Source organism: Halichoerus grypus, chromosome 6 (assembly GCF_964656455.1).
Source record: "Halichoerus grypus chromosome 6, mHalGry1.hap1.1, whole genome shotgun sequence".
Classification (NCBI taxonomy): Eukaryota; Metazoa; Chordata; class Mammalia; order Carnivora; family Phocidae; genus Halichoerus; species Halichoerus grypus.
In genome coordinates, this window is record NC_135717.1 from 140720682 (window position 1) to 140745055 (window position 24374).

General features: G+C 34.1%; 1 protein-coding gene across 2 annotated transcripts in view; it reads right to left on the reverse strand.

Annotated features, from left to right (window-relative positions):
- Positions 1-1063: 1063 nt before the first annotated feature.
- The window catches only part of PAWR (pro-apoptotic WT1 regulator), a 105329-nt gene continuing 82018 nt past the window's right edge, over positions 1064-24374 (reverse strand). For both annotated transcript variants that reach the window (XM_078076349.1, XM_036098848.2), the window contains 3 exons: positions 8212-8356; positions 5870-5974; positions 1064-3660 (listed from right to left, as the gene is read on the reverse strand). In XM_078076349.1, the coding sequence (XP_077932475.1) occupies positions 3574-3660; positions 5870-5974; positions 8212-8356 (337 nt within the window). In that variant the 3' untranslated portion in view covers positions 1064-3573. The remainder of the gene's footprint in view (positions 3661-5869; positions 5975-8211; positions 8357-24374) is intronic.

A 24374-nucleotide genomic window follows, 5' to 3' on the forward strand; every position in this document is an offset into this window, starting at 1 on the left:
CTTCAATGAGAAATTTAACAACATGGGGGAAGCACCTGAAGAGCAAAATGTTTGTTGTCTACTAGTATTACGCTTTCAGTTAAATGGAACAACAAAAGTGGCACTAGTTCTCACATAAATAATATATAAATTATGATCCTAGTTGATGGGATGTCCTTTAATTATGAGAGTGAGCACAGGAAGTCAAGCTTACTGTTACATATTAGGAATGGTTCAGATACAATAAGAGAATGTTTAGCACTGACTTTAACATATTATTTTAAAGTTCTGACTCCTGAATGTTAGTTCTTTCTTACTATTCCTCCCAATGAAAAGCTGGTGTGTTTCGTTTCTTATAGTACAAGATGAAAATCTATGCCTGAATCTTGTAACAGGCTATTAACTAAACCATGAACAGTTATTAAATAAGTGCCAATACTGCATGGAACTTACTAGGCATGGACTCAAGATTATAAAACTACAAAAAAGATGAAAGATGACTATCACTGTACATATGAATATTGTCTAGGACATCAGATCAATGATCAAACCAAAGGTCTTTCCTGTTTTGTATTACAGTGTTGAACTTACAAAGTCTATTATACTGACTTGTATTTTCAACAAAGTATTAGTGGACTCAAAATGTCACATTTTAATTTCTAATTATAAAAATCCAGACTAATCCAGAAAACATAAACCCATATATAATTGAGGTAGGTTTTTCACCTTAGGAATACATTGCTTTAAACCACAATTAAAAAGTTAACTTTAAAAAAAAAGAATACATTGCTTCATGTGTCTGCCCCCCGATACTTAATTTTCTATGTTTTAAACTGCTTGAGCCAGTGTGACAGTGCTAATCTCTATATTTAGTAAATTCCCTTAGAAATACATAAACACCACCCTCTTCCTCTCTAAAGGTAACTGTAGTGCAATAAAATTAATAACAATTCTAGAAAAATGAAAAATGGAGGTTACTTTGTAATTCTCAAATTAATGCATGTCAGAAATCAGGGGGACAAGTCATGTTCACTTTAAAATTAATAAACTTATTGTTTTGAAAATAATATCATAAACACAGTAAAACTTTGAATATGCTTTATTATGCCATAAAGTCCCAGGAAATATAAGAAATATAATTTCTGAATGGAACTAATAATTTCACAAATACTAGCACTTTATTGACAACAGCCAAGTTTTCTAAGGTAGTGCACATGTATTTTACCTTTTTAAAATCTCAATGCTTTTTATACATTTTAAAGGGAAATTGTAGCAGATCCTACTTAATTTTTCAATATTCAGTGTAAAAATCTATAAGTGATATAAATACACATTTTAAGGACAGGAGGAAGGACTGCTTGTGAACTGCTTTGCCTAAGTTGTCAGGCCTCTGTATTTGCACTAGGTACCATTATGTAAAAAATCATTGTTGGAAATTTTCCTAATAAACTGAAGAAAAGGAAAATTTAAAAATAGCTCAGTCTTTAAAAGCACTAATAACTGGTATAATTTTAAAAAGAGAAATGAAATATTCCTTTCCTTACATATGGATTAAACAGAAATTTCAAAAACTTTACTGAAAAACCAGCACACTAATAATGCTGGATATTGACAGCACTTTCACAACATCCAAAGCTTGGATGTAAAACTAGGTAATAGCAATATTTCTGCAAAATACCTAAGGGTAACTGAAGGGAGATGAGTGCCTCACAGCCAAGGCAGTGACTGAGCCTGGCATACCACTCTGACATGTGGAGAGCAGGTCACTGTTCCCATGCTGGGTAACATTCTCCAAAAAGGATGCCCTTACGCAGTAATTCTGCAACTATATCAAGTTTGGTAATCTAACGTTGAAATTTTTGGTAAATATATTTAAACATATGAAAACTTCCCCAGAGACCAGATAAATTATTAAATAAACTAAAAGGGGGACAAAATGCTGGTAGCTAACGTATGTTAATTCTAGGGTCTCCAGTGGAAGATATAGAAAGGAAAGAGGCGACAGCAGCTATTTCCAAACTTAATTATGATCAGAATCATCAGATGGTGAGCTTTAAAAATTCTATCCAGGGTCTCAACCTAAATCTATCTAGAAATTACAGCCAGGGAATTCTTTGTAAGCAATCCAAGTGAATCTAATCATCAGCCAAGGTTGAAACTTCTGAAATGAGAAGCCAATCTAGGTAACCACAAAGAATTTTTAGAATTCAACATGTGATATTTATCATTTACGTTCTGTCCAGTTGTCTCACTTCCCTATTTTTCTAATAGTAAATAATGAAGGGACTTGGCAAGTGAAGAAAAAGAGACAGTAGGTTACCCAAAATGGATTTTACTACGTTTCATTGGACAAAACGGTATCAGTATACTGTTTAGGATTCAATTATCAGACAGACATTTCTTAATGTTAATATATTTTAAAAGAGGGGGTTTCCTTACTCAACATAAAAATTTAATATACAAAAACTCTAAATACTAAATGATACTTAATAGAAAATTTATAAATTTCTTCAAAATTTTTAAAAATTGTTTTTAAAAATCCAATATTAGGAAGAAAATCCCTTAAATTTGAAGTAGGGGAATAATTCTCTCATATGACAACAACTGTATCACAGTGTTATTCTCCAAGTTAGAAATAAGCAAAGTATTTCAATACTATTTCTGTTTATGTATTGTTTTGTAAATGTAATTATAAATGTTTTAAGTGTGGATAAATATTTTGGTTTTGTTTTTAATGCAAATGACAATTAAAAATATGGATTTTTTTTCTTTTACACTGAAATTGTACACGCTCTCCAGGATTGATGAATGAACTTTTTAAATATCCCATGTTCATTTATAAATCTTGGAATAATAAGAAACATAGTACCTACATAAGAAATTTTACGATGAAATTACAAGTGTATGTCTTTCAGAAGCTAAAGTGATTTTAAATTTTTTTCAACATTCAAATACAAAAATTGTATATTTTAATTTACTGTAGCACAATTCAAGTATTCTTTAAAATTTTATATCTAGCCAACTAGTACATGATATTAAATGACTTTTCATAATAGCTTTCCTTTTTAAAGATGACTGTTACATAAAATGATGTGACACTCTATTACTCTAAATTGCTTAGAATAAGTTGAAAGAACAAATGACAATAGACAAAGCCTTTATGAGTAAATCAACAACACATATAAGTTTGCACACATCAGTAATAAGGCAATTGCTGGTAATTCCCCAGAAGTATTTGAATTCATGTAAACAAAGACTATGTATATTCCTTTAGGGAGAAAACACACTACCATAGATAAAATATATTCAAATGGTTGTGACTTTAAACCATATATTATTTGAATACCACACAAAACCAAAAGAGGCATAACCTATCATTTTAATAACTGAAAGATGTTACTTATTCGTGAAATAGAAGGTTGATACTGTTTTGAAATAATGAAAAAGAAGTATTTTGAAAATAAAAACCCACTGTTTTCTAGAAATAAATATACATACTTAATGTATTGCAGCATAGGTATATTGTCCTACCATCAACTATAACATTCAATCAGTAGTTTTAAAATACTTTTTCCACACTGGGACTTGAATCTTCTACCTTGTTAGCTGACCAACAACTTTCAAAAGAGTTTTATTTTCCTGCTTTAGTTGTTCATTTTCATCTTCTATGTCATCTAGGTCCTTCAGGAAACAAAAAACGAAAATAACATAGGAGTTTTTTAAATAATTAAAAATATACTAAAGGTGATAAAAACACTTTAAAATACATACATTCAAAGATAATTCATACAAGCATTTAATTTGGAAACAAGGACAAGTTCTGAAAACAACTTTAGATGAAGTATGCCCCACCTGAAGGGAGCATCCACTACTCAACTCCTTCTCATTATTATCATGATAAGACAGATACCTCTTGCCAGATTTTTCATTTTTAGGAGAAGTCAAAAATCAGAATTCTTTAATTGTGAATCTTCCAATTTTTAATCATTATAAATAGCTTCATTTTTCAGTTAAAAACAAATCTCCCCTCCCCAAATTGAGGGCTAAACAAAATACATATGTGGGCAAGATGAGGTTCAGGGCCTCAGATAACAGCCTGTATCAAAGGAGGCATCAAAAAGATAGAGGTACAAGTTCTGGGTGTACTCCTACCACCTGGTATGATCTTTAACAAGGGTGTGTGCTGGGAGGTGAAAATCTGGGGAAGTGATAAAATGGAGGCATACAGAAAAGGAGATCTGGAGCAAAGAGAGTTGATCTGGTTCAATTCACGTTAGGCTTCTCTATAACATTTTGTTTGAGGAAAAGGTTTTAGAGCTTTAAAAAAAAATGAAAGCCAATAAACTAAGTAATGATCCTCCAGCTTTAAAGTTATATGATTCCAGGTCTGTGTTCCCTATGTTAATCCTAGTGCCATATATACAACCATGCGGTAAATATGAAGATAATCCACTCTAAGTTTTAGTTAGAAGAAACTATTTCAAGGCACAATGCTTACTGATAGTTGTAAAAGCACATATTTTTAGATTTATCCTTGTAATTCAAAATACTAAAACTTGGAGTAATCAGTTTAAATTGTAAGCATGCTACTGGACAGCAGCATTCTGATAAATTTAGCATACTGCCTTTGGACAATTAGGTAAATGTTTTTAAAATGTGCAAAAATAGAATCTGCATTTACTCACAAACCAAATGAATGATGTTGGGGAACTTACCTATTGAAAGCAACAACAATAAATATACAGGATTCCGAAAATTACTACAACTGAGACCTAATCCAAGATTTAGAATTAAATAATAAAATATATTCCTGTAGCATTACTTGATTATAAACTCTGTAAAAGCAGGTGTTTTATTATTCTTTTTAATGCACAGCGCCTAAGACAGTGCTAATGTATCATAGACTTCAAAACTATTTTCAGATTTTATTAAATCATATTCCAAAACCAATAGAGGAATGCCTGTGTTCTAAACCAAGATGAAAGACTGTTTACAAAAATGGAGAGCTCAGAATTAGGATTTTGGAATACCTGATGTAAAATACTGGCTCAGATAGTTACTCCGTGATTACTACCTATGACTTTGAGCAAGTTAAACTAAATTGTGCTGTCCTCATCTATTACCTGTAGTTAATGCCTTAGAGCTTTATTTAGAATGGATCTACATAATGAAGCCTCTTTATTTCCTCTTCTTTCATTGTTAGGGTTAAGACTGGATTAGGAATCTGTTCCCTTTTTCCCTGCAGCAAACTTATTTCTTTCCTCCATCTTATCTGAAGTCTTCTAATATGCAAAACTATGGAATCTCTTCTCATCAACATTACCTAAGTACGGGCCAGCACTAACACCTGCTTCTTAAGCAGAAAGGCCCAGCACTAATACCTGCTTCTTAAGCAGAAAGTAAATTCTAAGGCTGAATGCAAGAAAAAGCGTTACAAAATAGTGTAATAGAGACCTAGTATAATGCTAAACCTAAAGTTGGAGATGTGTAAGTATAACTAGAGGGGAAAAAGGTGGTGAAAATACACACAAAGACATCTGGAGTGTCTTATGGCAAGAAAGTAGCAAGTTTAGCTCTTCACTGAGGCAACTCTGTACCAATACCCTTTTATGTGTGGTGGTGACCAAGCTGCCTCTCACTTCCAGACTCTAACAAAAACACTGAACAAATCCATTCATCAGTCCATCCCCAAAAGAACAGTATTAACTGAATACAACTGATAACTGGCCAGAGGAAATCAGTTTATAGAATGAAATGATGATTCTTATTACCACAAGTTACCATCTCATTAACAAAATAATGAAATTACATAATCTCTTCATACATATGTATTTTCATCCAATTGAAGGGAAAAAAACAAACTATGAAACTGAAATGTGTGAATACTTACTCTATTTAACAAATCAATTTCTTCTTTGAGTTTTCCGATCATTTCCTCTTTATCTTGCATTAGTCTCACAAGTCTTAAGTTTTCTTGCCTTTCTCTTACTACTTCCTGGCAGATATAATTACAAAGTATTAATTGGGAAGTAAATGGTTGTTTTTAACCTTAAATGACATGTATCTGCCAAGTTTGGTGAAGCACCCTAAATACAGGAAGACTTCCAAATGCATTTAAGTCACCTGGTGAGGGAAGGAAAAACCCATCCTAGGAAAGACCCAAAGAATGAGAGGAATACAGGAGTTATAAGATATATATATATATATTTTTTTTTTTAAGGATTTATTTATTTGACAGAGAGAGAGAATGAGAGTGCACACGTAAAGGTGAGCATGGGCGAAGGGGGAGTGGGAGAGAATCCAAGCAAACTCCGTGCTGAGCATGAAGCCCGAGGCGGGGCTTGATCTCACAATCCATTAGATCATGACCTGATCAGAAACCAAGAGTCAGATGCTTAACCAACTGAGCCATCCAGGTGGCCCCATATTTCTGATTAAACCTATGTTTACACAATTCTTTAACAAGTACTAATACCCAATGACTTACCCTCTTTAGTTTATCACCACCATTGTTTTTTTTATTATGTTATGTTAATCACCATATATTACATCATTAGTTTTTGATGTAGTGTTCCATGATTCATTGTTTGCACATAACATCCAGTGCTCCATTCAGTACGTGCCCTCTTTAATACCCATCACCAGGCTAGCCCATCTTCCCACCACCCTCCCCTCTAGAACCCTCAGTTTGTTTCTCAGAGTCCATAGTCTCTCATGGTTCATCTTTATCACCACCATTGTAATGATATATCTTATTTTTTAAATGGATAATATCCTGTTTGAAGAAATTCAAATTTTTTATTCGAAATACAAAGTTTAAGGGGCACCTGGGTGGTGCAGTTGGTTAAGCCTCTGACTCAGGTAGTGATCTCTGAGCCTCTTGTCAGCTCTAAGCTCAGCGGAGTCTGCTTGGGATTCTCTCTCCCTCACCCCTGTCCCTCCCCCACCAAATAAATAAATAAATAAATCTTTAAAAAAACACACACACACAAAGTTTAAGAAAAGGAGATGGCTCTGGAAAACTCTAAACAGAAAAACAATGGTCCTCAAATGTTACTTGTGGCTCTACCAGTTAATGGACAAAATAAAGGAACTGAAATAGATTACTGGTTTTTAAACTTTTTTTTTCTTCAAACAATGCAACACCTTTTTCAAAGAAATCTTATTTAGAATCCAGGGCCTTGGGCTGGGTTGACTACCTTGGGGGCAAAAGAAAAGCAGAACTGAAAAATTTCGCTCAGAATTTACCCTCTTTCCTACTAGCCCTCAGAAAAAGCAGCCAGCCTGCTTCATTAAACAGCTGCTGCCAAACTACTCGGAACTGGATCCAAACTCATGTGGAACTGTAAAAGCCTTTCTAAAGAAACCTTTTAAACCGATTAGACTATGTATTCCTTAAAGTTTTTAATTTAAACTCACAGAAACTGGTATTAAAGCTGAGATATGAACTAAAAACAATCATAATACTATAAAAATTTTTAAATTAAATGTCTACTTAAAACAATCTTTGTATCACAGAGAATAATTTCAATTCAGCAATACAAAACATATTTTCAACAATCAGAAAGTAATCAGCACCATTACCAACTTTACATATTAAATGTTGACAGAAAAAAACCTGAGACCATATGGTTAATATATTTACGCCAATATTCATTTGCCTTGTTGTTCTCAAATACACTCCTAAATAGGTTTATTCTGACAACTGTTTCAAACACCAAAGATGGCTCTAAGCTCTAACCAGAACCCAGAAGAAAGTCTACAAATGATAAACTATACAGATAATATAATAAACACACAGTAGGACATATTGCCAGCACAGACTTATAACCATTTCAAAAACAAAGACTGTCTTTAATATGTTAGAGGTAATACGTAGCAGAATGGGAGTATACATTCAATATTAAGGAATACAAGAATTGGCTCCATTTCTGAAAGTTTTAACAACAGAACTGGATAAGAAAGTATTAAGGGAATCAGAAAATGCCTAGCCACAATGTATCTGGAAACTATATACTTAAGACAGTGATTTAAAACCGCAACTTGACTAAATATGGAAATACCAATTAATACTAATGGTATCTTCCACTAGCACCTCTCATTCTTTTCCCTTTGTTGGCACTCTCTCTCCCATACAAATTTCAATTTATTTTCTCAGCTGCTATGAAAGTAAAATGAGGAATCCCAATGGCATATTAAATTTATCAATCTTAAATAATTTGTAATTCATACCTTTTCAAGATCTTCAATTTTCTTTTCCAACATGCTACTTGAGACCAAATTACCTGAAGCATTTGCATCCCTGTTATATCTGCTGAACACACTTCTATCTGTTCGGGGATATCTACTTGAGACATCTTCTTCAGAGGCAGTTGTGCTATGGAAAAAAAAAGATGTATTTTATAAAAGTACCCGTAAATACTCAGCAAGAAGAATACCAAGAATATTTTCTATTCACCATAAATAATTACCATTCCCTGAGGACACACAGTTATAGTAGCCAACTCATTTATAACTAAAGAAGTTAATCATTATTCCAACACAACAAAAAAAATTAAAAAAAAAAAAAGTTAATTCTTTTGACCAATAACTACTGAGTAGCTGGCTAAGTACCAGACACTGTTCTGGGCATGAAGATATAACAGCAAACAAAGACATGGACTCTGCCTTTCACAGGGCTTTCAGTTTAACACGGAACATAACCAATTATAACAAAGCAAGATGACCATCACAATAAGGTAAGTATAGGGTACTATGACAACTGACAGGAGACTTAATGTAGATTATCTGTGGTGGAAAACCATTTTGTTTTCTTTTTCCATTTTTTTTTAAAATTCCAATCCATCATGGACCAATACTTTTCTAAGATAAAATAAAAACGAACTAGTGGAAAAACAAAAGTTAAAAAGGCCATATAAAATATAAGTTCAATGTTTTATTAGCCATGCCCATAAAATTTTATTTCAATAATATAATTAGAATTAACAGAAAAAAGAATTACATAAAATTGTTTACTTTCATTGAAGTGTGCATATAGGCAATCACAGAAAACAGCCATCACACTAATCATTTCATAATTTTATTTAACCCAAAGTGAGGACTGAAATGGCAATTCTTCATATTAAACACCAATTCACATATTTAAAATTTTTAACATAATGAGTTTGTTTCTTGTTTTTTTGTATTACTTACCTACTACTGCATTAAAAGTTACACCAAAACTTAGTGGCTTAAAACAACACATACTTATCATCTCACAATTTCTGTTGGTTAGGAATCTGGAAGCAATTTAGCTGGGTGGCTATGTTTCAAGGTCTTTTATGAGGTTTTGGTGAGGACTACAGTCATCTGAAGGCTTGACTGGTCTAGAGAATTTGCCTTTGAGCTCACTCACACGGCTGATGGCAAAAGGCTTCAGTTTCTAACTGGCTGTTGACCAAAAGCCTTAGTTCCTCAGTATGTAGGCCTCTCCACTGGGCTGTTCACCACATGGCAGCTGGTTTCCAGAGACAGACAAGACATACACTGCAGTATCTGCTATGACCTCATCTTGTAAGTGACATACGACCACATCAACCCTGTATATACTGCAGTGTGGAAGGGGATTACAAAGACGTAAATACCAGGAGGTAGGGCATCCTGGGAGCTCTTTCAGAGGCTGGCTACCACATTTGCTAAATGACCTATACTAGGTTAGACTGATGACAATGCAACCCCTGAGGGATAAGGTATACCTAAACTACTTCTATGTTTTCTTTTAATAGCACCCATAACAGAAAAACTAGTTTCATAGATGTATTTTAACAGGAATAGAAGATATTTTAAATAAAGCAATTTCAGCTCAGGATAGTAATTTTTAACTTTTACCCAAAAATCCAGAAAATGATGCTTTTTAAAATTTGTCTTCAATCCTTCATTGGTAGCCAATATCAATAATTTATCCATCAAAACTATAGTTCAATCCACAATCGTTTTTTTTGAAAAAAAAAAAAAAAAAAAAAAGGATTCCTGAGCTATTAATTTCCTATGTACTGGCTTTCTTTTGATAAAAAAATTCAAAGTGTGTCTTACCAAATTTGTAAATCTGACAAACTTCTTACCAAGTTTGTCTTACCAGTTTGATTTTAACATTTTATAAATGTGCACTACAAAAATCATCAACTACTTTACTGATAATTATTACTGTGAAACCCATCATAACAATCTGTGGAACTTTTTCCCAAAATTTCTAACTTTCATTTTTGTCCTTTGATATTATATAACATTAAAAACATCTGACATTCTTTCCTTGCATGGAAGGCTAAGATCATTTTTAAAAAAGAATAAGGCTATCAGACAAATAAGTCTAATTCACATATTTAAAAAGTTTGGGAACCAAACTGGTTCCTTATCTTGCAAAAACACTAAGCATTCATCCCAAAGTTCAAACACTTTTGTCTGACCATCTCCCTTTGAAAATTACTGTATTCCTTAGCATATGGTAACAGTTGACTGGTTCAGCTTCCAAACTATCATTTATTTTTTTTAATCTCAAATTTAATGCATTAGTGTTTAAGCAATTCACACTTTTGTGAACTACTGTTAATTTAGGTGATATAGAAAGTACGGTTTAGTTCAGCTGACAATAGCAAGATTTTCTCAATGAAAGAAGCAGGACATTGATTTACATTATGGCACAAGTTCCAGCATGTTTTTCTTGTCACCATCTCTCTATAACCAGAACATACGCCTACAAAAGCAAAACAAAACTCCAAACCACATTTGTTGATTTGTTAACCCTTCAAAGTTTTACATAATTCATAATAAGTTGTGTTTGTCAGCAAGGAAGTTGAAAAATAAATTCTGCCTTCATATCAGTCACATTAACAAAATCAACGTGTTCATCAAATTGTAACAAAAATTCCTTTCCCACCCTTATTTGTCTAAGAGTCAGTCTTCTGGATCACTAAACTGTTCCTAAATATATCAAGCTATGGTGTTGTCAGAAAGTATTACATAAACTATCTTCTTTGCAATGGATTCATCCAACATTTCCAAACAAACACCTTTGTCTTTTCATTTGTGTGTAGTTGTTTTTATGTTAGCAACCTGATAATGAGACTTTAAAAGAAACTAAAAAAGCCCTAATGATTACATAAGAAATCCTGAAGATCCACTTCTGTCAGCTTAACTGTAATATTCCTTCTTTCAAGTAATTCATTTGTGGTTGTGAATGTACTTATGTAATACATATAAATGCCACTTAAGTTTTGATGGTATTATTGTTGTAGCAGCCAGTACATCACTGCAAATAACCCACTGTGGTTTTAGCACTTCCCCATCAATTATGGGTAAAAATTGAACTCAACACAGGCATTCCTCGGAGTACTTTGGGGTTTGGTTCCAGACCACCACAATGAAGCAAGTATCACGATAAAGAGAGTCAAATGAATTTTTTGGTTTCCCAGTGCATATAAAAGTTATGTTTACACCATACTGTAGACTATTTTTTAAATTTTATATAACTAAAAAATGTTAGTAAGTTTTTTTTAAATTTTTATTTAAATTCTAGTTAGTTAAAATACAGTTCAATATTGGTTTCAGGAGTAGAATTCAGTGATTCATCACTTACATACAACACCCAGTGCTCATCATAACAAGTGCCCTCCTTAATCCCTATCACCCATCCAGCCCATCCCACACCCACTTCCCTCCCTCAACCCTGTTTGTCCTCTATCATTGAGTCTCTTATGGCTTGTTTCCCTCTCCTTTTTTCTTTTCCCCTTTCCCATATGTTCATTTGTTTTGTTTCTTAAATTCCACATATGAATGAAATCATACGGTATGTCTCTTATTTTTCTTAGCATAATATACTCTAGCTCCACCCACATCATTGCAAATGGCAAGATTTCATTCTTTTTGATGGCTGATTAATATTTCATTGTATGTAAGACTTACTACATCTTCTTTATCCATTCATCAGTCGATGGACATTTGGGCTCTTTCCATAGTTTGGCTATTGTTGATAACGCTGCTTTTATAAACATCAGGGTGCATGTACCCCTTTGAATCTGTATTTTCGTATTCTTTGAGGAAATACCTAGTAGTGCAATTGCTGGGCTCATAGGGTAGTTCTATTTTTAACTTTCTGAGGACCCTCCATACTGTTTTCCAGAGTGGCTGTACCAGTTTGCATTCCCACCAACAGTGCAAGAGGGTTCCCCTTTCTCCCCATCCTTGTCAACACCTATACTGTAGCCTATTAAATGTGCAATAACATTATGTTAAAGAAACAATGTAATCAATGAATCATGGAACACTACATCAAAAACTAATAATGTACTGTATGGTGACTAACGTAACATTAAACAAAGACACAATGTACATGCTTAAGTTTAGAAATATTTTTTAAATGCTAACCATCATCTGAACTATCAATGAGTCATAAGTTTTTTGCTGGTGTTGGGGTGGGGGGGTCCATACTACCCAAAGCAATCTACACATACCTCAGTGTTGATGGCTGCTGACTGATCAGGGTGGTGGTTGCTAAAGGCTGGGGTGGTTGTGGCAATTTCTCAAAATAAGACAACAATGAAGTCTGATGCATTGACTGACTCTTCCTTTCACAAACAATTTCTCTGCAGCATGCAATGCTATTACATAGCATTTTACCCACAGCAGAATTTCTTTCAAAATTAGGAGTCACGCTCTCAAACCCTGCCAGTGCTTTATCAACCACGTTTATGTATTATCTAAATCCTCTGCTGTCCTTTCAACAAACTTCACAGCATCTTCACCAGGAGTGAAGAAGAAAACACCCATCTCAAGAAACCACTTTCTCCGCTCATCCGTAAGAGGCAACTCCTTATCCAGTGAAGTTCTATCATGAGATTTCAACAACTCAGTCACATCTTCAGGCTTCACTTCTAATTCTAGTTCTCTCGTTACTTCTACCACATCTGCAGTTACTTCCTCTACTGGTCTTGAACCTTCAAAGTGTAAAAAACACAGTAACTACAAAGTACAAAAAAGCAAAGCGCAATAAAACAAGGTATGCCTGTATAGGAAAACTAATACTTCCCAACAAAACTAGCACAACTCTTTTGGTCTGTAACTCTTTAAAATTACTTCTATCATCAGCATCATTTGATTTTGCTAGTGTTGAATTCAGAAAAGGTGTTATCTTTTCCTATCAAAAAAAGTCTAGTAAAGCTGGTTTTATTATAAGTAAATAGGATTAAAAATAAGGAATACAAATTTTACTTCTAGATTTAGATATACTAACAAAAGCAGAAATTGAAAAGGATGAAAAAGGTTTTCTATTTGTTTATTTTTATTTAATTATATACTTACATTTTAATTATCCTCTTTATGAAACAAGAATAAATCTGATTAAATTTAATGCAAGATTTTTAAAGTAAATAACTCCTTGTTGTTTTCTTCAGTTCTTACACATTTTGGGTTACAACTAACATAAAAATAACACACATACAGAAGAATATACATTCTTTTCAAGCTCACATGGTACATTCACCAAGACCAACCATATTCTAGACCATAAAACACATATTCACAAATTCAAAAGAACAGAAATCATACAATGTCTGCTCTCAGACCAAAACAGAATTAAAGTAGAAATTAATAGCACAAAGGTAACTGGAAAATTGTAAAATGTGTAGAAATTAATTAATAGACTTCTAAATAACACATGAGTCAAAGAAGAAATCTCAAAGAATTTTTAAAATGTTTGAACTGAACAAAAATGAACCCACGACTTAAAATTTGTGGGATGCAATGAAAGCAGTGCTTGTAGGGAAATTTATAGCACTGAATGCATAGGATAGAAAAGAAAGAAAATCTAAAATCAGTACTTTTAAGTTTCTGGCTTAGGAAACTGGAAAAGAAAGAATAAATTAATCCAAAGCAAGCAGAAGAAATAAGAATCAGAGCAGATATCAATGATATTGAAAACAGGAAACCAATAAGGAAAATCAATGAAACCAGAAACTGTTTCTTTGAAAAGATCAATAAATTCAATAGGCCTCCAGCTAGGCTAAGCAAATGAGGGGACACAGATTATTAGTATCAGAAATGAAAGAGGGGACAGCACTAGAGAGTCCATGGACATCAAAAGGAATACTGTGAACAACTCTTCTCACAAATTTAATAACCTAGGTGAAATGGACCAAATCCTTAAAAGATACAGTCTGCCAAAACTCACACAAGAAGGGGCGTCTGGGTGGCTCAGTCGTTAAGCGTCTGCCTTCAGCTCAGGTCATGATCCCAGGGTCCTGGGTTCGAGCCCCACATGGGGCTCCCTGCTCAGCAGGAAGCCTGCTTCTCCCTCTCCCACTCCCCCTGCTTGTGTTCCCTCTCTTGCTATATCTTTCTCTGTCAAATAAATAAATAAAATCTTAAAAAAGAAAAAAAACAACTTCACACAAGAAGAATTAGACAATCTGAATAGGCCTGTATCTGTTAAAGAAATTGAATCAATAATTGATAACCTTCCAAAACAGAAACCACTAGGTCCAGACAGGTTCACTGGTGAATCCTACCAAACATTGAAGGAAGAATTATACCAATTCTCTAAAATCTCTTCCAGAAAAACAGAAGCAGAAGGAATACTTCCTAACTCATTCTCTAAGGCCAGCATTACCCTAATACCAAAATCAGATGAAGATATCACAAGAAAACTGCAGACTAATATCTCTCATGAATATATAGATGCAAAAATCCTCAACAAAATATTTGCAAATAAAATTTAACACTGTATATAAAAAAATACAGGGGTATCTGGGTGGCTCTGTGTCTGCCTATGGCTCAGGTCATCCTAGCCCTACGCTGGGCTCCCTGCTCAGCGGGGAGTCTGCTTCTCCTTCTCCCTCTGCCTGCAGCTCTCCCTACTTGTTCTCTCTTTTTTTTTTTTTTTTTTTAAAGATTTTATTTATTTATTTGAGAGAGAGAGAATGAGAGAGAGAGCACATGAGAGGGGGGAGGGTCAGAGGGAGGAGCAGACTCCCTGCAGAGCAGGGAGCCCGATGCGGGACTCGATCCCAGGACTCCAGGATCATGACCTGAGCCGAAGGCAGTCGCTTAACCAACTGAGCCACCCAGGCGCCCTTGTTCTCTCTTTCTAATAAATAAATAAAATCTTAAAAAAAATTGTATTAAACGGAATTTCCCAGGTATTCAAGGTTGGTTCAACATTCCAAAATCAATTAATGTAACTGAGAGCTTTCCCCTAAGGTCAGGAACAAGACAGGATGCCTACTCTCACCACTTTTATTCAACACGGTACTGGTGGTCTTAGCCAAAGCAATCAGAGAGCATAAAGAAATAAAAGTCATCCAAATTGATAAAGAAAAAGTAAAACTCTCACTGTTTGCAGATGAAGTGATACTATATATAGAAAATCCTAAAGAATCCACCAAAAGACTGCTAGAACTAATAAACGAATTCAGTAAAGTAGCAGGATACAAAACCAATGTACAGAAATCTATTGCATTCCTATACACTAATAATAAAACAGCAGAAAGTGAAATTAAGAAAACAATCCCAGGGGCGCCTGGGTGGCTCAGTTGGTTAAGCAGTTGCCTTCAGCTCAGACCATGATCTCAGGGTCCTGGGATTGAGCCCCGCATCGGGCTCCCTGCTCAGCCAGGAGTCTGCTTCTCCCTCTGCCCCTCCCACTGCTTGTGCTCTGTCTCTGTCTCTCTCAAATAAATAAAATCTTTAAAAAACAAAAATCCCATTTACAAAAACTGCAACAAAAGCAATAAAATATCTAGGAATACATTTAACCAAAGAGGTGAAAGACCTGTACTCTGAAAATTATAAAACACCGATGAAAGTAATTCAAGATGACGCAAAGAAATGGAAAGACATCCCATGCTCACGGGTTGGGAGACCAAATATTGTTAAAATGTCTATACTACCCAAAGCAATCTACACATTAATGCAATCCTTATCAAAATACCAACAGCATTTTTCACAGAACCAGAACAAACAATCCTAAAATTTCTATGCAACTACAAAAGACCTTGAATAGCCAAAGCAATCTTGAAAAAGAAAAACTACACTGGAAGTATCACAATTCCAAATCTCAAGTTATATTACAAAGCAGTGGTAATTAAACAGTATGGTACTGACATAAAAATAGATGCACAGATCAATGGAACAGAACACAAAACCTGGAAATAAACTCACAATTATATGGTGAATTAATCTTTGACAAAGGAGGAAAGAATACACAATACAAATGGTGTTGGGACAACTGGACAGCAACAGGCAAAAGAATGAAACTGGACCACTTTCTTTCACCATACACAAAAATAAAATCCAAATGGATTAAACACCTAAATGTGAGACCTGAAACCATAAAAATCCTTGAAGACAGCACAGGCAGTAATCTCTCAGGGCCATAACATTTTTCTAGATATGTCTTTTAAAGCAAAGGAAATAAAAGGAAAAATAACTACTGGGACTATATCAAAATAAAAAGTTTCTGCACAGCAAAGGAAACAACAGAACTGAATGGGAAGAGATATCTGATATGGAGGACATACCTGACAAATGGTTAGTATCCAAAACATATAAAGAACTGATACAATTCAATACCCCAAAACAAATAATCCAATTAAAAAATGGGCAGAAGACATGAACAGACATTTCTCCAAAGAAGACATACAGAAAGCCAACAGACACACAAAAAATTCTCAACTTCACTCATCATCAAGAAAATGCAAATCAAAACTACAATGAAATATCACCTCACACCTGGCAGACTGGCTAAAATCAAAAACACAAGAAACAAGTGTTGACAAGGATGTGGATAGAAAGGAATCCTCTTGCACTACTGGTGGAAATGCAAATTGGTGCAACCGCTGTGGAAAACAATATGGAGGTTCCTCACAGAATTAAAAATAGAACAACCTTATGACCCAGGAATCACACTACTGAGTATTAAACCAAAAAATACGAAAACACTAATTCAAAGGGATTCATACACCCTTATGTTTATTGCAGCATTATTTACAATAGCCAAGATATGGAAGCAGCCCAAGTGTCTATCAACAGATGAATAGATAAAGAAGAGGTGGTGTGTATATATACAATAGAATATTATCCAGCCATAAAAAAGAACACTGCCATTTCCAACAACATGGACAGAGCTAGAGGGTATAATGCTAATCAAGGTCAGTCAATCAGAAAAGGACAAATAGCATACCATCTCACTCATATGCGGAATTTAAGAAAAAAACAAATGAGCAAAGGAAAAAAGAGAGAGACAAACCAAAAAACAGACTCTTAATTATAGAGAGCAAACATGGTTACCAGAAGGGAGGTGGGTGGGGAGATGGGTGAAAGAAAGGATGAGATTTAGAATACACTTAACATGACGATAAAAAAGTAAAAAAACAAAAACAAAAATCAATTAATGTAATCCATCACATCAACAGGCTAAAGAAAAAAAATCAAATGACCATACCAATAAAGAAAAGCACTCCTTTTCAACCTCTTAGAGGAGTCCTAGCTAATGCAACAAAACAAGAAAATGCTACATGACATCATTGTCTATGTAGAAAATCCAAAAGAATCAAAAGAAAGAATCAACAAAAAAAAAATTCCTGGAACTAACAAACAATTATAGCAAGGTTGAAGGATTTACAAGTTTAATACACAAAAGTCAGTCAATCACTGTCCTATATACTAGCAATAAACCAGTGGAATTTGAAATTTAAAAAAATATATTGAAAAAAACTCTGATGAAAGATACCAAAGAAGAACTAAATAAATGTAGAGATATTCTCAGCTAATGAATAGGATGATTCAATATTGGCAAAATGTCAATTTTTCCCAACTTGATCTGTAGTCAATGCAAGCCCAATCAAAATCCCAGCAAGTTATTTTGTATTGACAAACTAATTCTGAAGTTCACACAGAGAGGCAAAAAAAAATCCAGAATAGCTAACACATTATTGAAAAACAAAGCTGGAAGACTGATTATACCCAACTTCAATACTTAACTATAAAGCTACAGTAACCAAGACAGTGTGGTACTGTTGAAAGAATAAACAAATAGAACAATAGAACGGATAGGGAGCCCAGACATAAACTCACATAAATAACCCACAACTGATCTTTGACAGGGGAGCAAAGGCAATACAATGGAGCAAAGATAAAAGATAGTCTTTTCAACAAATGGTGCTAGAACAACTGAACATCCACATGTAAAAAATGAAAAATTAAGACAAAGACCTTAAACCCTTCACAAAAATTAACTCAAAATGGGTAACAGACCTAAATGGAAAATGGAAAACTATAAAACTCTTAGAAGATAACCAACATAGGAGAAAACCTAGAAAACCCTGGTTATGACAATGACTTTTTAGACTCAACACCAAAGGCATAATCTATGAAAGAAATAATCGACAGCTGGACTTCATTAAAATTAAAAATTTCTACTCTGTAAAGGACAATGTTAAGCAAATGCGAAGGGGGTGCCTGGGTGGCTCAGTTGGTTAAGCATCTGCCTTTGGTTCAGGTCATGATCCCAGGGTCCTGGAATCAAGCCCCATGTCTGGCTTTCTGCTCAGCAGGGAGTCTGCTTCTCCCTCTCCTTCTGCCTGCTTCTCTCTCTCCCTCTGCCTGCCACTCCCCCTGCTTGTGCTCTCCCTGCCCCCCACTCTCTCTGTCAGATAAATAAATAAAATCTTTAAAAAAAAAAATGGGAAGACAAGCCACACTAAGAGAAAATACTTATAAAAGACACACCTGACAAAGAACTATTACCCAAAATGTACAAAGAACTCTTAAAACTCAACAATAAACAATCCTATTAAAAAACAGGCCAAAGACCAGGGAGCACCTGGGTGGCTCAGTCAGTTAAGCGGCTGCCTTGGGCTCAGGTCATGATCCCAGGGTCCTGGGATCAAGCCCCACATCAGGCTCCCTGCTCAGTGGGGAGTCTGCTTCTCCCTCTCTCTCTGCCTGCCTCTCTGCCTACTTGTGCTTTCTATTTCTCTGTCAAATAAATAAATAAAATCTTTAAATAAAATAAAAAATAGGCCGAAGACCTTAACAGACACCTGTCAAAGAAGATATACAAATGAAAAATTAGCATATGAAAAGATGTTCCATATCATGTCATCAGGGAAATGCAAATTAAAATAATGCACACCCATTAGAATGGCTAAAATCAGAAACAATGAGAATCCCAAATGCTACGGAAGATATAGAACTGCTAGCCTGAAGGTAAAATGGCACAACCACTCTGGAAGACAGTTTGGTAGCTTCTTAGAAAACTAAATATACTTTTAACCATACGCTCCATCAATCATGCTTCTTGATATTTACCTGAAGAAAATTATGTCTACACAAAAATCTGCACAGGGATGATTACAACAGCTTTATTCCTAATTGCCAAAATTTAGAAGCAATCACAATATCCTTTCATAGATCAATGGACAAATAAACTGTGGTATATGCAGACAATGGGATATTATCCAGTGCTAAAAAGAAGCTAAAATGCATATTACTAAGTGACAGAAGCCAATATGAATAGACTATATATACTGTATGATTTCAATTATATGACACTGTGGAAAAGGCAAAACTATGGTGAAAGTAAAGATCAGTAGTTTCCAAGGGGTAGGGGGAGAGATAACACAGAGAAGGATAAACAGATGGAGTACAGAGGACTTTCAGAGCAGGGAAAATACTCTGTATGCCATAATGATGAATACGTGTCTTTCATTTGTCCAAACCATAGAATGTACAATACTAAGAGTGAACCATAATGTAAACTATGCACTTTGGGTGATTATGATGCCATATGGAAGTTTATCAGTTTTAACAACTGTGCCTCTCTGATGGGGAATACTGAAAATGCAGGAGGCTATGAGTGAGGGGAGGCAGGAGATATACTGGAAATCTCTGTACCTTCCCCTCAATTTTGCTGTTAATTTTAAACAGCTCTAAAAAAGTTGAGTTAAAAAAAAAAATCACACAAGCATCATGGCACTTGAACTAGTTAATATCCTATTCAGAAAGGAGAACACTGATCATGCAGTTGGATGTGAGGATGACAATATCAAAATGCAATTTAAGCTTCTAAGTGTTTACTGTCAAGTTCTGTTCTTATCTTGTCAGGGGTTGTTAACAACTGAAGGACCATACTTTGAGTAGCACTATGCATGCTAGATAATATTTAAACTCAGACTTAAAAGAAGAATAGAATGTACAAATATCTACAATATGTGGCCCATTTAAGAAAGAGAAAAGTCCAATATGACTAAGGCATGAAACGTAAATATAGGCATGGTAAGATATAATCCTTGAAAAGCAGGCAGGAAACCTGAAAGCTATTTTATGGAAGAATCTGAACTGGTCTCCAAACTTTATTACATAACCATGTTGGTATGTATCTTTGTCTACTATTTTTATAATGATTTATAATCATATTATATAAATCATATATTTACATATACTATATACATTATTATATATAATATAGTTAATATATGTAATATGTAATATATAATACATGTATGTAATATATATAAAATATGATTTACAATATAATCATCCTATTAAAATATTATCATCTGTATCACAAAAAATAGAACATAAAGGGATGAAAAGAATTTAAAATTTATGTTTTAATTATTTATGATACAAAATTTTTTGTTTTCCTAAAAACTGACTATAATATTTTTAATGAAAGTATAGTTGAATATGTTTCATTACTTCTTAGGGTCTTACTTTAACACTGTGATACAGAGATTCAAAGAGCTAGTTCTAAGATCAGTTTGCAAATTTGATCTTAAACGGCTATCATAGCAAAAAGACATAAAATAAGAATTTCAATTTTTAAAACCTTTCGCTTCAAACTCCCAAATAAGCATATAAGAACAGATCTGATTTTGTATATTTTGCCAGCTGAACAACCATGTGATCACCTTTGTACTTATTTTTTTTTAAAGATTTATTTACTTGAGAGAAAAGAGAGAATGTGTGCGCACACGAGTGGAGGGAGAGAGGGGAAGCAGACTCTCCACTGAGTGCAGAGCCCCACACGGGGCTCAATCCTACAACCCTGAGGTCATGACCTGAGATTAAAAAAGATTTTCTTCTTGCTTACTAACATTATCTTGTGTATCACCCCTCCTTGGAGACTAGTTTAGACTTAATTTAAAGGTCACAGGAAGCCATTAAAGTAAGGAAAGTGAAAAAATCATTTACATAAATGCATGAAAGATAAACAAAACTGGAAGCTGGGAGGCCAGTATGGAGGCTATCACAATAATATGTAAGAGATGGTGATGTCCTTGATTGGTGTATTGGCACTGGTGATATGCAGGAGATATAAACTCAATAGTCTTGATGAATGCCTGAATGTAGATGAGGTAGTGGAAAAAAAAAAAAGAAGAAGAAGAAGGGTCATAAACAATGTCCAGATTTCTGGCTTGAGCAAAAGTAGATCTTGATGCCAACTGCTGAAATCCACCAGGTTTTACAAGTTTACTTTTGAACATGCTGAGTTTGAGCTACTTCTGCGGTATCTGTAAGTAGGTATTTAAAAGTTACTGGTTATACAGACACAGAGTGAATGACCTGGCGGTCATTGCTGTATGTATAGGCAGTACCAGAAGTCAAGGAAGTAAAGAAAATTTCCGGTACTTGGCGGTCATTGCTGTATGTATAGGCAGTACCAGAAGTCAAGGAAGTAAAGAAAATTTCCGGTACAAATACACAGAACAAAAAGAGAATAAAGCTGAAGACAGACAGCTGAGTAATACCAACACATAAAAAACAAGTACAGGAAAGGAAAAACTACAAATAAGACTGGAAAATAGCAGCAAAATGGTAGAGTGGAAATCAAGAGAGTAGGGTATCACTGAAGCCATATCATATTATAGAAGGGCATTGAAATAATTTTTAAAAAGCTTTCCACTTAAAAAATCCAATTATCTGCATCAACCACAACATTATTCATGTAGAAATTACAATGCTGACAACCACAAACATAAAAACCTAGAAATATGGATACCCCTTAACAGCTTTGTATTTGCTTGATGCAGAAGCTTAGGACAGGATTTCAGAAAATTTAACCCATTAACAATTTCTGAAATCCTTCATATTAGGCTTGTCACTACATAAATGATACTATTATACAAATTCAAAACAAGGAATAATTATTACTAAAAAAAATCAGTGCTTTATCCCCATTATGTATTAGGTTTATAAGGAATACTGTCAAAATTGTGAATAATAGTTACTTGATCTCTTGCCAAATTTAGCTCTTGTTTATTTTAAAAACAGAAATGTTTTCAACCTATTTTGAGGGACAGACATGTACAGTGCAAAATATACAAAATAAAAGCCTGTTTCATTAACTCCAAAAAGTTTGTAATATTCTACTAGGAATGTTAACCTAAAGCTCTAACTAATACAATTCCAAAAAGAATCCCCTCTGCCCTTAGCTATTAAAGATATTAACTATAATGTTCAGAAAAGGGAAAAGAATAAAGTGTCTTCAAAGATAAATACTTCATTTACTGGAAGGTTTTCCCCCTCCGGGAATTTTCACATCTTCTGTGGAAAGACTAGGAGGTGTTACGTTGGGGAATAAAACACTGTTATTCTAAAACTATCATGAGAACAAGATTGGCACAGCATTATAAGATTATAGCTAGAGGAATTTTCCACTAAAATAGGTATTTTAAGGCTTAGCAATCAGAAGAAATACGAGACTCATGCATAAAATCCCACTTTTAGAATGGATATCAAATACTTAGCAGTATTGGATAAACTATGAAATCCTTAATAACCAACAAGTACATGATTGCCCTCCATATTTTTAACATGTTTTGCTATCTTATTCTCTCCCACCATTACTCCCACTCCTTCCTCAAAACAGCCCCTTAACTCTGTGTAGGTCTTCCCTTTCTTCCTTTACACACACACACACACACACACACACACACACACACACACACAGCAACAACTAAAGATCAAAATCAAAAACTCTCAGACTCTACTCAAATTGATATGTATTAACTGTAGGAAACAAAACATGTAAATCACTTATCTCCAGTAATCCCACCAACCCAGAGATAACTGCCGATACATTTTACAACATAGTAGTTCTTAACTTTTTTGGATCACAGCTCCCTTTGAAAATCTGAAGAAACGATAATTATTTATTTATTCATTCATTAATAAACATTATATTCTATTACATATAATTTTAGTAGATTTCAAGTTATGAACACTTGGTATTATGATACTTTGTTTTGTATCATTCTGTCTGTAGTATGCCCCCCTTTCCCCATTTAACATAAATAGGTAATAATGATCCTATGTAACTGTTTTCTACAGGTTCAGTTTAACGTCTGCATTATAATTATTTATACTATACTAATATGTTATAGCTTATAACCTACCTCATTGTTAGAAATTTAAGCTTTTCCAGTTAGGGGCTATCATACATGCTCATTTCTGGTATATTACATATAGTAAATTATCCTAAAGAGATCAAATATGACAGTTATCTCATCAAATATAGCTGATTGCTAAATTTCACTACCTGACAAACCCAGAAAACATTCTTCCAGATGGTCACTACATTTGGTAAGAACAGCTAAAATTATACTCTTCATTATTATCTTAACATGTGTCTCCCAAACACCAAGCATAGTACCCTTGTACCTCAGAATTATTCAAAACATATATGACATAAAACATCTATTTTTTTTCAGAAGAATTTTTAACTAAGCAATATGAAAAATTTCTGTATATTAAGAATAAATAGGAACCAAAAAAATTTACACATGAATGTTCACAGCATACTATATATTACATATCCTAATATAATTCCTATGAGCCAAAAGGTGGAAACACCCCAAATGTCCATTAAATGATGAATGGTTAAATAAAATGTGGTATTATCCAGGCAGGCTACAACACAGATAAATCTTGGCAGATGTTATGCTATATGAAAGAAGCCAGACCAAAAGGCCACATACTTGTATGATTTCATTTATATGCATTACCCAGCATATTCAAATCTATAAAAACACAAAACAGAGTACTGGTTGTTAAAGCTGAGGGGAAGGGAAAATGGTGACTGGCTGGCCATTTAACAGGCATGGGGTTTCCCCCTTTTTTGGTGTGGGGGTAGTTCTGGAACTAGATAATGGTAATGGTTATACAACACTGTTTAAGTACTATCAACCACTGAATTGTATACTTTCAAAGGATAAACTTTATGATATTTGAAGTACCTCTCAAAGCTCTTAAAAGCAGAGATTAAATATGGAAGAGCAAGTTCAGATTAGTGGTTAATTTCCAAGGAAATATAATACATAAAATGCACTTAAAAATAATGTACCAAATGTTATTATATAATT